Genomic DNA, 16140 nt, shown 5'->3' with positions numbered 1-16140 from the left:
CATATCTGGAACATTGAGGAGGAATAAGCAGAATTCAGTCACTGCCTGGATCTGGACCAGAAGTTGTACTTGCCCTCAAACGTCTCTTCAGGAGAATATATGAGGACTTATAGTACACAATCCCATAAATATTTTACCGAGAGGCTTTCAAAATCGAACTTCTGCACCTGTGATTCTTTAATACGAGAACAAAAAAATGCACCCTTATTTTAGTTTGATCACAGAAGTAAACAGTGAAGCCAAACATTCCTTTGAGACTTATATTTATCACTTGCAAGAAGCGCTTCCTAATAATCAGTGGCAGCTAGGCTGACAAGCAAACTTCAGAGCAAAGCCGTGGGGGATATGATTTTAGGTTTACTGTTGACAGTAAGGGTCAGTGGAAAAATAAACACAGCAAGCAGTGTCATGCCACCACAAACCTCTGCTGGCCAAGCATAAACTAAATTGCGGCCAAACCTTTCAGCACAACAGAAACAACTGGGCAATTGGGCTGCCCTGCAGTGCACAGACCATGACATACAGATGAACCGGACTAAGCACAAGTGAGACATAACATAAATTAGTGATAAAGAAAGCTCAAAAGCTTGGAGGAGCTAATTATCCCACAGTCTGGGGTAGAGTAACATGCTTACCCACAATAGCATCCATATTATTTTAACATCCGAAGTCTGCAAAACTAATCAGGGAAGCCCTGTGATAACTGGCACACTTTCCCAATATTTCAAGAACTGATCGTGGTCTCCTTCAAGATATCCTTCTTTTGGTCAAACTGCAAGTACTATAGGCAATCTCCAGTTCTGGAACCAACCATTCAAGCAAAAATAAAAGAACAGCAGAAGGGCTCAGAAGTTATTTTTATTATATATATGTATATTAGAAGAAAACTAAAAATTTTTTATCTTGAAGGTTTTGTTCTCAGCTTCATGCCACGTACTGTAGTACTACTGGTGAGAGCTGATTTGATTGCTCTATCACTCCAATAAAATGTAAGATTTGTGAGAGGGGAAGAAAAAAGAATAAAATATACTCCATATTGATATCACTGCTAATGACAATATTGGTTTGAGTTTTCTGAAGTTCACTTTCTATTAAAGCCAATGATAAAATCAGCTTTGTGGAATTGTACGCATTTCTACATCTCTCTGTGGACTCATTACAAATATCCATTTTCTACAGTCCCATCAGCTAGGACAGATTTAATTTTATTCTATCATTCACTAGACTGAAGTAAAATCCTGTCATTCCAACCATTCTACTGTTTTCCTTTTTCGTTACCTATCGTCCGCTGGATACAGAAACAATCCTGTAATTCCAGCTGTCATGTTGGCTTCCTTTTTCATTGCTATTTTGTTTTCATGAAGTGACATCTGTTTTGTCTACTGTCAGTAGGGCTAGTGCTAGAAAACAAATTAGATTTTTTGCTTTCAAGCCTAGCTATGGAATGAAACTATACAGGACAGTAATGGCTAGATGATTTATTATTGTTCTTTATTTCTAACAGGGGCTAGAAATATGCACTGGTTGATGCACTGGTAATTCATAAGGACCATCCATGCACCAAAGATCAGAGTCTTCAAATTTTAGGAGGGTGTTTAAAATCAAAGAGCACTTCTAGTGGGCAATGCCAAATCCAGTGTACTTCTTCCCTATCAAGCTGAAGTCCGTCTCTACTGTTCTGTTTCACCAGTTTAAGGTACTTGTTTATTGTTCTATTCACAGAGCTCTCTGCATGCTTGAAATACCCCTGCGGCAATGCCGCACTGCTTGGCTACAATTTCTGGGGGGATGCCTTTCAGAACATATAGGACATCACACTAACAAATGTTCATGACATCTCTCATGGTGTCCCATAATTCATTTGTGTTTCACCAGTACCATTTGTGAACTGCTCTCTGCTTGCACTGAGGCTATATTGCGTCAGACCACATTGGGTCCTCTGTATATGAGTCTCATTAATACAAATAGGATGTATCTTGTATGTTTGAAGTCATATGGGTTGATGGATAATAGTGAGCAGCTTCCAGTAACTGCAGCAATACCAGCTACCATGGTGAGTAATACCAGGATGCAGAACAGGAGAATAAAATCAAGGAGCCCAGCTCCAGTGCAATGCACTCCATTCAGAGTCTTTGGGATTGCTCCAGTAAATCATACTTCTGCTTTCTCTTCTTTCACACTCTCTGTTGAACCACGTCTTTAGATCCCTGAATTTTTCTTTTTCTGTAATTTTCTTTAGAAACTTGGCCAGAATAAGGCTGCTGAGTATGTTGACCATGGATTTGTGTGTGGTAAGGAAAAGCACAAGAAGAGACCTGTTCTTAGTCTCCTTGTCACCACTAATAAAATATTGTTTTCTCCAAAGTTTTAAATGGTATTCACACTCTATCTTCTAAACCTGTGCTTATTTTGGCACATTTTTCACTTATCTTCCCCTGTATAATGACTCTATACTACGTCTGGAGAGTATTAAATTGATTGGTGGAAAATTAATGGAGCAAGCAGCAAACAGAGAGAGTCATTTTACTTGTGCATTGTGGCTTTGATAAGTTGGCAGTCTGAAGGGGCAGCAACAAGAAGCATATTAGTAATTGTAAATGCTGTGTGCAGGCTGTCTTTATTAGAGAACTTCAGTGAATCCACAGAAGAGAGAGAAAGGTCTTATTCAAAAATAAAGCAACAGGCAAAGAGGAAGATACACCCTGCTGCTATTTAGCAAGGTAGTGTCTTGCTATTTAGGATACAAAAGGGAAGGAAACTATGAATATTCAAGAAGCTTCATATATGGGAAGGAATAGAAGTATTTCTTTGCTTTATCGTAATCATACAAATCAGAGCCCTGCCTTCACCTTGAATCATATTACATTGCAGCCACTGTGACTCAGTTTAAACTTTCTATAGCTCTCCTGTTTCTGTATCTACTGATCCAGCCAATTTGGTTTATCTCCTGTGCTGCCAACATCTTGAGCAGGGCACTGGAGGAATAGCAAGCAAATTGGAAATGAAGACATGGGCCAGCTCAGCGGCTGATAGTTGTGGGATTTGAGAATTCAAGGAAATAAAACTACTAAAGATTCATGTCTCTAGTACAGATGCCATTTGAATATGTTAGGGGAGGCAAGTATTTAATAGCTAAGTTGGTGGAGAAAGGCTTTGCTCTCACTCAATAAAATGAAAGGTAGAATATATCTGAAAAATTATTTTCAGTATACATTACTTACAGATAGTCCTTATCCTCCTCATTTTTAGACTTTTGCAGATGACATTTTTAGCAATGCCTGTCTGCTTCTGTGCATGCAGTGCTTTTGTCATCACTGCATTTTACATATGCTACAAGTCTTAGCTGCCTATAGAAATGTCCTCTGTTTAGAAGCAAGTTATATGTGCCAGCAATCCTTGACATGGTATCTTGGGAACTAGCTGCAGTTACTGGAAGCTTGTCTGCTTTATGGACCCTGATCCAATGCAGTAATGGCATCACTTGCAAAAATAATAGGTACACAGAAAGAGATCTATGAAAGGTCTTTTTCCTTCACTTGTTCTGATGATATTTTGAAGATGCCTGCTTTCTCCAGCTGGAAACCAAGTACAGGTGTTCTGCAAAAGTCCAAATAAAAGTACAGCGAAGAAAGGTGGTTATAATGCAAGTGAGTATGAAAATGTCATCTGATGTTGAAAAGGTGTTCTCCTGAGTGCCTCAGGCTTTGTAAGTGAAAAAGTGACTCAAAGGACAGTGTGACTTTGGAGTAGTGCACACAGATACACCGGCAGGCTTATTCAACTGTGAAACAACGTATTGTAGAAATGCAGTAATTAGAGAACTAACAGAAACTGAATACTTTGGATTACAGGTGTAAAACACTACATGAACAAACTCACTGTGGAATGATTTTACTTCTTGTCTATTTTATAAGAATTCTGGAAACCTCAAGTTCCAAAAAAAGTCTATTTGAAAAAGTAAGTCATTATACAGAGACAGAAAATATCTGAAGTTTATCCAGAGTAACATCCTGTAGACAAGTCCTAAAAACAAATTCTAAAAGCCTTTTCTCATAGACTCCTGTTTTTAACAGCATTACACAGTTTCATTAGCAGGATGCAAAATTAGTAATGCAGTCTGCTCCAAACTTTGCCACTTCATAACCTTGTTCTATATTTCTAGGATATTTTCAACAAAATTGTGAACCACTATGGCCTTGATTTTAAAAACCTCTTTGAGATTGCTACAATAATGAACAAAAAACACAAATGCATTTCCTATCATTTCTCAAAGCTAACCAGGAACTCAGTCCATTAGTCTTTTCACTGGTAAAGCTCTCATTAGCTTTTTTAGAGTTACTCTTGTAAAAAAAATACAAAGATAGGCTAAAAGGAGGTTACCTATACTCACTGTACCAGAGGTTTTTATTTCTTCCTAAAAATTTTCCCACAACAGAATTTTTCTCAGAGGCAAAACAAAACTATAAAAACAAGCATATATAATGTGCATTACTTACAGTGTATTTCTAGAACCTGCATTGCTATCTGAGGTGTAGAGTTTAGGGACTCATGGTCTACTCTGCAACTTACAACTGCACCATCATCATTGCGATCTGCTAGGAAATCCAGCGTGCTGCTGACCGTGAATGTTTTACGATTTGCATCTTCTTCTTTTAAATATTTAACATCTGAAAGAAAAATAAACAAACAATTTTCTCTCCAATATTTTTAGGAGAAATAATCCAACATTAGAGAGCTACATTGTCTGCCAAACTTGTTTGAAAAAATCTCTTTCATCTATATATTGATCTCTTTAAAACAAAAGTTATTATACTACAGTTATTCCACAATTTGCTCCTGCTGTCAGAGCAGGAGATATATACAGAACAGGAAAATTTCAAAATTGACTAAATGATACTGCACTCAGAGGGAAATTCCTTTCATGATTCTCTCTCATATTTTTAGGTCTCAGTTTGACATAAACATTCTCTGCTTTTCATTAGAAACGCGTGGTCTCCTCCCACCCTCACTCCCCTTAAGTATTCACAGTGTCATTAAATGTTAAATTTTCTAAGTCCATGCTTATAATCTTTGATAGTAAGGCAACACATGAATATCACTGAAGCCAGGTGAACTGAAGATGCATGTAGTCACATTAACCCTGTGCTTATTTTATTCATCGCTTATTCTTGTTTGGCTAGAATTACGTTAACTTGTGAACAAAACTAACCCAAAGTAACCCAATCAATGGCGACAAACAATTGTAAATAGTCATCATGTCATAGCAGTTAATGTAATCTACAGACAAGTCCCAACCACACTGGAAGTAAAATTATTCAGAAGATATCTTTCATTCACTGCTCTATATTATGCTAAATTGGCCTACTGTTTTTGTGTAGATCCAGTTAGGTTTTATCCCAGATGCTATGGTGCTGGGTGCCTACAGGTTCAGAGGCTGTTTGCTCAGGAAGTACTCAACTCTGCTCAAGGTTCAAATTCAGAAAGTCTCATTGTAGGCCACACAAGTTAGGTCAGAACTGAAGATCCAAAAGACATGACATTTATTTTAGGAAGTTATTATGTATTAACTCTATATTAGATCTCCTTACACATATTTTAGAATTGTTTTACTTGGTTCCCAGCTACATATATTAACCACTGATTTTTGTTTATTTCAGCAAAATAGTAAGCTGGATATATTGATTATTTACAATGATGGCTTTAAAAGATTTATATATAGATATATAAACACGTATAGTAAATTCCACTGAGATTGCATATATCCTGTGTCCTACTAAAAGGAAAAGAAAATGTGAGAGATTTCAGTTTTACAAATTACACTAAATCCCCTTAGAGGAGATGACCTAAATAAAATTTCCATGAAATATCAGTTTGAAAAAGCAAATCTTAAATGGTATAAGCTACTTCCTTTTAGATTAAAAGTATCTCTGAAATCAGAAAGATAGTCTTTTTCACTGTCTCCAGATAGATGAAGAGGCCACGTAGTTATACAATTTCAATTTTTTTCCCTAAGAAATAATTATTTCCTGTACACAACCATTTTTCTGCTTGTTGGTTGCTAAGCTTTAAGCAGATTTCAATTTCTGCCAAGGTGACTTATTAAGATTTAGGGATCAAAAGGTGAGAAAAATATTGACCAGGACAAAAGCAAAGTTGTTATAATCAAAGAGCAAAAATCTTTGCTAATATTTAAAGCAAATACAAGAGATTTTTTTCCAGAAGTTAGGCTCTCAAGTTTAATAATGAGCACCTATATAGATTGCCTTCCATTCGTAAGGAAGGCACCCACCCCAGCAGTTACTAACTTCAGGTGGAGGACAGACAGCTCCTGAAAACATCAACAACTTTAATCTCAGTGACAGTTAATCCTTCAGAAAAACAAAACCAATTATATAATTTCCTAAACAGACATTTAGAAGCTTTCCTCTAGACATCTGTTTTTCGGAAGAGCTAACTCCTTAATTACCTCTGTAAAAAACATGGTGATATTATTCTATGAACTCTAAACATCCTCACCAACAGAAATATTTAGGTTGACCACTTTAACAGCTGTATTTTCTTGGATGCGTGTTCATAGCAAAGCAAAGGTGTGATTGTAATATATGCTAATTTAACATAAGCCCACCTCGTTATAAGTAGCAGTAAAGATGAGGTAGTGTGCATATTACCATATGATAGCATTCAGAATGTTTACCTAGGTTTTTTACAGAATTTGTAAATATGTCTATTTTAGCCCATGTTTTTTTTCATTTATTTTCTTGCTACTCCTCTCTCTCTTAAATAATTACTCTTAGAAAGAAAAAAAAGGAAAAATATCCATTACGGAGGAATTTTCTCTGGAATTCACTGCAAACAAACAAGTGGGGGATTGTCTACATAGAAAGGAGCTTTGCAGTAAAGGAGCAGGGGTCCTGAGGACAGACTGAGCATAAGTCAACAGTGTGTCCTTACGTGGTTGAAAGCTAAAAAATGACTGGTTTGCATTAACAACAGCATAGCCAGCAAGGCAAGGGAAGGGGTTATTCTCCTTTGTTCAGCACTTGTGTGGCTGCCCCTAGAGTGCACCATGCCCAGTTTTGGGCTTCCCAGTACAAGAAAAACATTGGCAAAATGGAGTGGGTTCACAGAGGGTCACCAAGATGGTCAGTGGCTGGAGTGCACAACATACAAGGAGAGCCTAAGACAGCTGGGCTTGTTCAGCCTGAGGAAGAGAAGATTAGAAAGGGATCAAACTGCTGTCTGCAAGTACATGGCCATAGAGAAGAGAAAGCCAGACTCAGTGGTATACAGCAAAAAGTGAGAGGCAATGGACACAAGTTACACCAAGGCAAATTCCTATTGTGCATGAGGAGATACCTACACATAATGAAAACTCTTCACAGTAAGGGCTTTCAAATACTGAAACATGTTGCCCAGACAGCCTGTGAAATCTCTGTCCTTGGAGGTTTTTCAAAACTGAACTGGACAAGGCCTTTAGCAACTTGATCTAACCTTTGAATAGAGGTTGGACCAAATGATCTCTGTGGGCCCCTTCCAACTTATACTACTCCACGATTCTGTCAGATAGATGTAGATACAACTGTTTTGGGGCTGACTGATACTAGTTTAAGTTAGTTAAGATAAGGAAAATAATAGAAATTAAACATCTATCATTTATTTTTCATTGTCAGCCACTCAGTGCATACCTGTAACAGTGCATATGCATAACATCTATATAGAAACACTCATCTTTTGAAAAGATACTTTTCCTGCTTTTACAAGGCAAATATGATTTTTGATTACTTTTAAAATCAAGTTCTGCCATGAAATGGCTTTGCTCTATAAGATGTTTCATTCTCCTTTTAGGTGTTTATCAAGACAAAAAGTTCAATGCCTCTCTGAATGCTTTGCATATACTAAAAATGCATAAACTCATTTAAAATGTCTTAATCTGTTACTACAAAATCAACTGATACTGTCTTGTTTATTTCCGAGGCCCAATTTTGCTGGAAGGAAAAAAAGAAAATCCATTTAAAATAATTCCTGAAACCTAAAAGAAAAGGTTTTACATAATATTATTGAAGTAGCATGTAACAAATTTTATGGCAATTTTTGCCAGACAATTTTTACACAAAAGCCATGCATTTAGCTTCTCCCATATTTGTACTGTTCATAATCTCCTTTTAGAAATGTCAACAAACCGGAGCAGGTAGGAAAAAGAAATGACTAGAGTGCTCAACTGCAGATAGCTTTGTTAATTTGGGACCTATATAAGAGACAGAACACTAGAGTAAAAGGTATAGTATTCAATACTTCACATTTAGACTCTCTTATTAACATTTACTCTATCAAACAGTATTCTTTTACCAGATAAGGATTCTTTTTTTGACTAATAGCAATGGAGATACAATTTTAGAATGGCTTTTTTCCCCTCTGGTGCAACTCTGAACTCAATGCATCATTTATATTCTTTTGCACCGTGTATAATATACTGTAACACAATTGGATTTACTGGTGCTAGACAGACGAACTCCTAACCTTTAATGTCAGCCGCATTAGCATATAATTTCATATCAATTTTCTCAGATTTATCATTTCACCTTTTCTAGTGCACAAGCTAATGTAACTTCTGCTGATGCCACCGCAAACTGGTTAGGTTATTTTATTTCTAACCTTTGTGAAAATGGCAATGTGCTCTTCAGAAGACCTAGAAAACTAAACTAAAATGAATGTGTTCAGTGCTCTCCTCTCATTTCTATTTTACTCTTTCACTGCTCTCGTTCACACATCTTTTTTGTCTCCCCTTCCCCCTTTTTTTTAAACCACCACTTTAGGAAATGTTGAGAACAGCATGTTAGTTAAAGACCCAGATCACCAAATTGCCTGCTTAGCTTCAGTTACGTCAGCTGAAAGAAAAGGCAAAGTTATTACACCAGACTGTAAGATACAATCTTAAAAAAAAAAAAAAACTTTTGAGATGTGTTCCTTGTTGCTATGGATGCTACATCAGTGGTTCTCTTAAAGTATTAATACTACTTACAGTTATTTTCAATCTTTATATTTCTTTAACATTTTCATCCTGGCATCTCTTCTGTATGACAGGATCTTTGGAATGCTGTGCCATGTGTGTTAGCTGTGCTGTCAAATTCATCTTTTTAATTACGTTTGACAAGGTGATACTTTTCTTTCAGCAATTTCCTCAGATTTCCCAATGGCTGGAAAGAATGGGTCTCTGTTTCCCTATTTCCTATCCTTGTTACAAAAGTTCAAACACATTCCAGATGATTTATGCCTAAAATTCCTGCCTGTCTCCAGTAACATTTTTCTGAATTAAGAAACAAAGCAGATTAAAAAAAATAATAATAATAACTACATAGAAAAGTTGGATTTCCAGTAATTTACTGATCTACTCTTACAGCAGAATAAATAGAGGTGACATGAACAAATACCAGTACCTTACCTGTTTTATTCATATATGCTATAACAGACACCTCAGTTGGTTGTAGTAGATGTGACTAAGCCTTCCCTTATAGGAAGGCTATCCCTATTCGTTCACCAAAAAGGATTTTCAGCTATCCTAAGCTTTATAAGAATGTGGACTAGAAAAGTTTGTTTTAAATCCAGAACATGCACAGTGAAAGAGAAGACAGCAAAGAAATTGCAGGTTGCTTTTATATGCAACTCTTGCCTAATTCGCTGCAAACTCAAAGCAAAGTCCTTGTTTTCAGCTTTGGTTTTAGTCACCCAATGACTTTTCAGTTACAAAAACCTTTGTGCAACTCCCCCTAGTCCGTGAGAAGTTCTTCTCACTCCTTCTGAAGCCCGTCTTCTCCCTGCTCCTCCCAGCAGACTGTCAGCATCCTTGCCTCTGCTGCAGGCTCCCTGTTCCCTGCTGAGACTCCCTCAACTGCTACAACCCAACTCTTCTTCACCTGAGCAGGCTCAGTAGCTCCCCTATGGGAAGTGCAATCTCCCATGTCTTCCAGACAGTTCTACCTCACCCAGTCTCTTTACTTAGAGGAGCATAACATAAAACTGGCAATTGACCAAATAAGACATATGTCATAGTGCATGGGCAAAAAGGAACAAAAAGGTAAAATATCTTGGGTGAGTGGTATGACTGTGACAACAACAATTCCGTAAAATGTTTCTCTATGAAGCTTCACAGTCGAGTTTAATATGCTGGAAACAGTTCAGAGCAATTCAAAATATGTTTTAACAGCTTGAATAAAAAGAATAAAAAGATAGTTATGGCCACTACAGCAATTTGCAATCAATTCCTTAGGTACATACTATCATTGATTCAGTAACACTTAGCTATTAACCACAGTATTTACAAAAATATATTAAAAATATAAGTCTAAATAATGCATAGTTTTGACAATTAGACCATATTATGTGGAAGTCCTTTTAAATACCTTTAACTTCTTTGTCATTCTTGAACCATCTGATATCAGCTGCTGGTTTACTACCAGAAGTCTTGCACGTTAGCTGCATCCTCTCTCCCTCCATAACTGGTGAAGTAAATCCAGTAATTTGTGGTTTCTCAGGAACACCTAACAAGCAAATAAGTAAAATGTCTCTGACATGCCAACTGATACCATAAATATATGGCCAACTTAATTTCTTCATATACTCTAAATTCTGGAAGTAGAATAATCAGTTCCTTGTCTTCTATCAAAATTGAATATCACTGAATCCTGTTTCCTATTATAAATGTAACTGTCAACCTGAACTGTCGTTGATTCTAAAGAATTTAAGAGAACAGATACTATCTAGTTGCCTTAAGAAAACAAGATTATTTTGTACTTTAAAACTTTATCTTCTTTCTTATATTCTGTATATTCTGCATTCAGGTCCAGTCTGACTTACTATTACTAGGTTTAAACTGGTCTGTACAGTGAGCAGGATGACAATGTATATTAGAAGTACAATTATGAAAATAAAACAAAGCTGGCAACAAAAAGCTGAACTAATCTAAGTTCAGAAGAGATGATCAAGCATGAATTGTGAAGATTCTAACACAAAAATCCAGGAGAAAAGGGAGGATGAAAACAAATACAGGAGTTTCTTTGTTTTCAGAAAACACATAACAAAATAACCAGCAGCTGTCACATCATCCATTGGCTCCAGAGAATTCTTTAACTGATACAGAGTACTTTGGAAGGGGCCTTATGATCACAAAATACCATAAACACAATATTACACTTGGAAAGGGTTGTTTTTCAATGAACCATGAAAGATTTTAAGCAAGGAATTCTGAATAGAATTGGGAATGTTTAATCACTGTATGTATAAAACCATTTGACTTTGAAAAACACAAGAATAACTTACTTTAAGATGATTCTGATGATTGGAATTTTTAAAGCTCTGAAAATGTCATTAAGGTCAGAACTTGCATCTGAAATGCTTAGATGCATTCATATTTGTGGCTAGATAAAGGAATCAGTCACAGTAATTGATCCTGTGCCCTGTATTTCACAATTTGGTTTGTTTACATCTCTTTTCCAAAATGACAAATTATGTACATAAAAACCAAGCAGCAATACCTATCACAGAGTACATTTCTGTAATAAATCTACTCCTCTCTTTCAGGATATAAAATATCATCTACTGTAATACCTTGACACTCAAATCTTCTAATCCGTATCACAGCAGCCAAAGAAAAGATCATTAGTGCATAGATAGTTTATCTGATTAGAAAGATGTAATATATTTCAAAGGAAAACATCCCATTCTCAGGTAGAAAGCGTTCCAAGAGTTTAAAGCATTACATTGAAATAGAAAATTAAATATACAAAATGAAAGAAGAGAAGCTTCTTAAACCTTGTAGCTTGCTTTCTTGGAAGGAAAATCGCTGATGTTGGGAAAAGTTCATAAAAAAGACAAAAACAAAGGTAAAATTAAATGGACTGTAAAAGATCAAGTTACTTCTATTAACAAAAATTGGCTAGATTTTTTTTTCTGTCATTGTAACACCTTTCTATGTCATTCTGCCATTTAAAAGGTTGAGTCTACTCATCTGTTGTTTAGATCATGAGATGAATCTCTACAGAAAAAGAAATTAATCTTAGGCAGTTGTTATTCCAGAATACTCTGCTTTGAGTGGGTATTTTTTGTCCTTAATGGCAAACTTGTGAAGAATTTTGTAAAATAGTCTCACAGGGACATAAGGAGAGACATATTTCATATCCTATGCACAAAACCAATTCCCTGTCTGGATTAAGGTTAATATTACAGGCACAGAGAATATCTTACATTAGTCCTATTAATTCAACTGTCTGCCTGTCTATATATAAAAACAAAACAAAATGAAAGAAAGAGTCAAGTTCAGGGACAAAAAGGGAGACAGGAAAAAAAATCTATCTCTAAAATCATATAACCTGTTAGGTACGCAGGTGTGTTTCAATGAACTATAGCAATTTCAGCTGATTGGGCTACTGACATTCATAGAATCACATAAAGCTTTGAGCAGAAACTTTATTTCCTGGGCATCTCTACAAATCTATTGCTTTTCTATGTGCATCTATAACCTTTGGGGAAAACAGCAGAGCATTTAGAGGATAAAGCGTAAAAGAAGCAGCAAACCCAGTGAAAATATGCACTTTATAGACAGAAAAAGAAAGCAGGATGAGCCAAGAAAATGCTCAGCTAAGGAAAACTATAATGCTCTAAAGCCTTTTTTGATTTCATGCTTTCTAATTTTCTCCCCTTTGCCCTATACAGACCATTGTTAGGAGATGAACATATGCACTTTCTCCACCCTTTTTGTGCTTGGGAAGTAGAGGTTATGTCCATTTTAAGGAGCACTCATACTGTAGCATTTGTGTGCTCTGTAATTCATTATCCTGCCACAGCACAAATAAGAGGCGTGCTACTCTTCAGCCTAGCACTCTGAAAATAATAAACAACAGGGAAACAAGATTGGGTATTTGCATGCAACTTCTGCTAAGCTTTTGAAAAGTTCATTCTTACCAGAATTTGCCAAAGCTTGAGAAGTCTAAACACTTGCTTCTTTAACATTGGTATGCTCAGTCATTTATACTCACCAAGAACGGTAAGAAAAGCCTTGGAAGTTTTGACAGGCATAGTAAATAAAGAGCAGGTGTACTGCCCTTCATCCGACAGAGACACATCACTGACGCTGATACTCAGTTCATGCCACGAAGCTCGAACCAGCTCAATTCTGTTGTCCCTCAGAGCTGAAAAACAAAAAATCACAGGCTGTAAGGTACAAAAGAACACTTCCACAAAGCTTGGTATGTTACAGAAGAGGCTCTACGCACTAACCTAGTGAAATCACACTCTCGCATACATAGATATGGATACAGTTATCTTTAGGCATACTGTTTTGCTGTCTTTATGGAATAAGTTTCCAGAGTTTAGCAAATTTCAGAACAGTGACCTAAGTGACTCATAATGTATATAAACCTAGAACCTAACTGGCTATCATTACCTTTGTTCTTCCTCTGCAAAAATAACACTGATTTCTTGAAATAGTCATATTTTTTATTTTAGCCCTTTGCCCACTATGCTGTAAACAACATCGCAGGAGATCTAAGTGTTGAATCATTGATTTAGCTAGTCTCCTAAAAGAAGAAATTCTCATGTTTGATCTGGTGGAATTTAAGTTTATTTCACTCTTTTTTTTCTTTTTTTTTTGTCCCTGATAGCTTTGCTCCAGGCCTAAACTAATTCCTTCCTAAAAGCATTTTTCCCCATGTATCTACAAATTTGGTACCATGCTGAGAATTCTGTTTCCTTTATTAACAAACTGTATTTTCAACTAAAGAAGTGTAGCGTTACATAGCTTCCCTGTTCTCACATCCATTACTAATCAGATTGAACAGGAACATGGGTGTCTTGAACAGTCTAAGGGTATTTCTCTAGGAATATATTGAAAGTTCTATATATATTTGTAATACTTTTAAAGATTTGAGGTAACTGAGTACAGTGGCTTTAGTTTTTTGATTACAACTAAAAATCTGATCTGATATCAGAAAATCCTTTGTAACAAACTTTTGTTTGAATGAAACCTTTCAGGTAGGAAGAGCAGGGAGCTTACTTAAATTCAAAATGTCACTTTAGCTAATACTATAAAATTTTTAAATATTTTAAAACTTGTATTTAGGTTAACCTGCATTTTTCATTTTAAAATGGTTGAAACATTCCCAAACATCCTATTTTTTGGAATTAAGCTGTTTCAGAAATCCACATATATTAAGTCTTTCTGTAGCATAGAAATACCAGTCTCAGAAATAAGTAAGCACTGTAATTCTCCTACGTGAACAATATAAAAGCCTCTGTAACTCAGAAAGTTCTGCTGTATACCTCTAGATTCAAATCTCTCATCTGAGAGTATTTGAATCTTCACTGTGATGTTTTTTACAGTAAGCCTCTGAAAGTCAAAGTAAAATGGGACAATTATAATTACTGTGAGATATACATTTTGATTTGTGAGAAGATCCAAGATGCACAGTCACCAATGCTGTTCTCACTCACCTCTTTCAAAAGGCTCCAAAGGCTCTTAAATTTCAGTTTCACCTAACATTTATATCTGTCCAGTGATAAAAAGGAAGCTTTACAGTGGTTCTTGCACTACTAAATTTGGATGTTTCTACATTATCGCAAGGCTATCTAAGTGCTGTCAGTATAGGAAGATTTGGACCAAATTTAGCAGCTACAGCAAAGATTCAGCAAAAATGTCACTTGAACTGGTTGTCTTCTAAGGCTACTGTTCAGGTTCCTTTACAATGACATCAAGTTGAATGTATTGGTTATTTCAAGGCAGGTCAGCTAAAGCTTGACTTATTTTTTCCAGAGTCTGATAACTTAAAGGTGACAACTTAAGCAGACCTCACATACAAGCATGCCATAAGCTGCTCCAAGGCATATCAAAGTGGTTGAGATTGTGGGTAATGGACAAATACCAAACATATCTGAGACATCTTCTGGCATCCTACCACAGCAAAAATAAACAATTATATAATATATATTGCATGTAATTAATAAATAATGATGGAAAATAGGTGGAACACGAAAGTAAATAGCAAACAAAACAAAGCCACAGACTGAAAAGCAATATACTACCAATATGCTGATATAAGAACCGGGGAAAGCAAGCTCAAGAAAACAAAAAGTACATCGAAGCAAGCTTCTTCCAACACAAGATTGCAAACACAGTTGATGGCTTGCAGCTTTACTGGGCAAAAGTCTTGACAACAGTGAAGCTGTTGCTATCTTTGAGTAATTAGATGGAGACTTAGAATTCATTTCTCAGCATTTCAATTCTGGTCAGACATAAACTGAGCAGACATAAGAATGGTAGTTTATTTCACATTACTGACCTCTAAAGAAAAATTTTATTTTCAGAATGACCCAGTTCTTCCAAATGGTTTGATTACCACACCCAGATATATAATTTGGAGAACAGTATAGGAAATTAAAAAAAAAACAAGCACCCCATAATTTGAAAGTGGTGATTTCTGCCTCCACTGAACCAGAAATTATGTAAAATATAATGCAGTATATCATCTTACATAATACTGCATTTTGTTATAATTTTTGGTTGCCACTGCCTTGTGATTATTGAGTAAAGAGTGCCTCCAATAAAGATTTGTGTAGCTGTTAAAATATTTTCCTACAGATGTGGCAATTTGCAGAATGTCATGCACTAAAAAGACCTCTAATATATTCCGCTAGAGCACAAACGGTCTACAGATGATGCCAGGAGCAAAGCATTTCTATCCTACTGGTAGAGAAAAAGCAACCAGTGAAATACGAACCAACTGCATCAACTACATCTCTACTGCTGCCTTCCCTTACTTCTTCCCCTCTACACCTTTTTTAACCTTTGTACAACATAAAAAGCCCCAGCTCAGTCAATTTTCTGGAAAATTGGTAAAAACAACCACTGACCAAGAGCTAAGATCTGACATACCAAGTTTCAGCCCGGAGTGAATTTTTATTGAAAGCACAGAAAAAAAGGGTTTTATAATGGAAACACCAACATAGAGCCTTTGCAAACATGCTGCAAATAGCACCCACATAATACTCTTTTGCAGGAAATCTGTTTGTCAGGAGCATTTTTATAAGTGCCAAGTCTAAATGCAATTAATAATCTGTGCCATCGATTCCAAAGATAAACTTCTGTTAGCTTTC

General features: G+C 36.1%; 1 protein-coding gene across 1 annotated transcript in view; it reads right to left on the bottom strand.

The window, feature by feature from the left end:
* Positions 1 to 13068, bottom strand: part of CADM2 (cell adhesion molecule 2) — a 123751-nt gene extending 110683 nt beyond the window's left edge. The window contains exons 1-3 of the mRNA XM_067289790.1: positions 13029 to 13068; positions 10398 to 10535; positions 4497 to 4667 (exon numbers count right to left, since the gene is read on the bottom strand). Coding sequence (XP_067145891.1) covers positions 4497 to 4667; positions 10398 to 10535; positions 13029 to 13068 — 349 coding nt within the window. The remainder of the gene's footprint in view (positions 1 to 4496; positions 4668 to 10397; positions 10536 to 13028) is intronic.
* Between the last annotated feature and the right edge of the window lie 3072 nt (positions 13069 to 16140).

This window comes from Apteryx mantelli, chromosome 1 (assembly GCF_036417845.1).
Source record: "Apteryx mantelli isolate bAptMan1 chromosome 1, bAptMan1.hap1, whole genome shotgun sequence".
NCBI lineage: Eukaryota > Metazoa > Chordata > Aves > Apterygiformes > Apterygidae > Apteryx > Apteryx mantelli.
The sequence above is the reverse complement of the archived record's forward strand: the minus strand, read 5'-3'. Positions and strand labels throughout refer to the sequence as shown.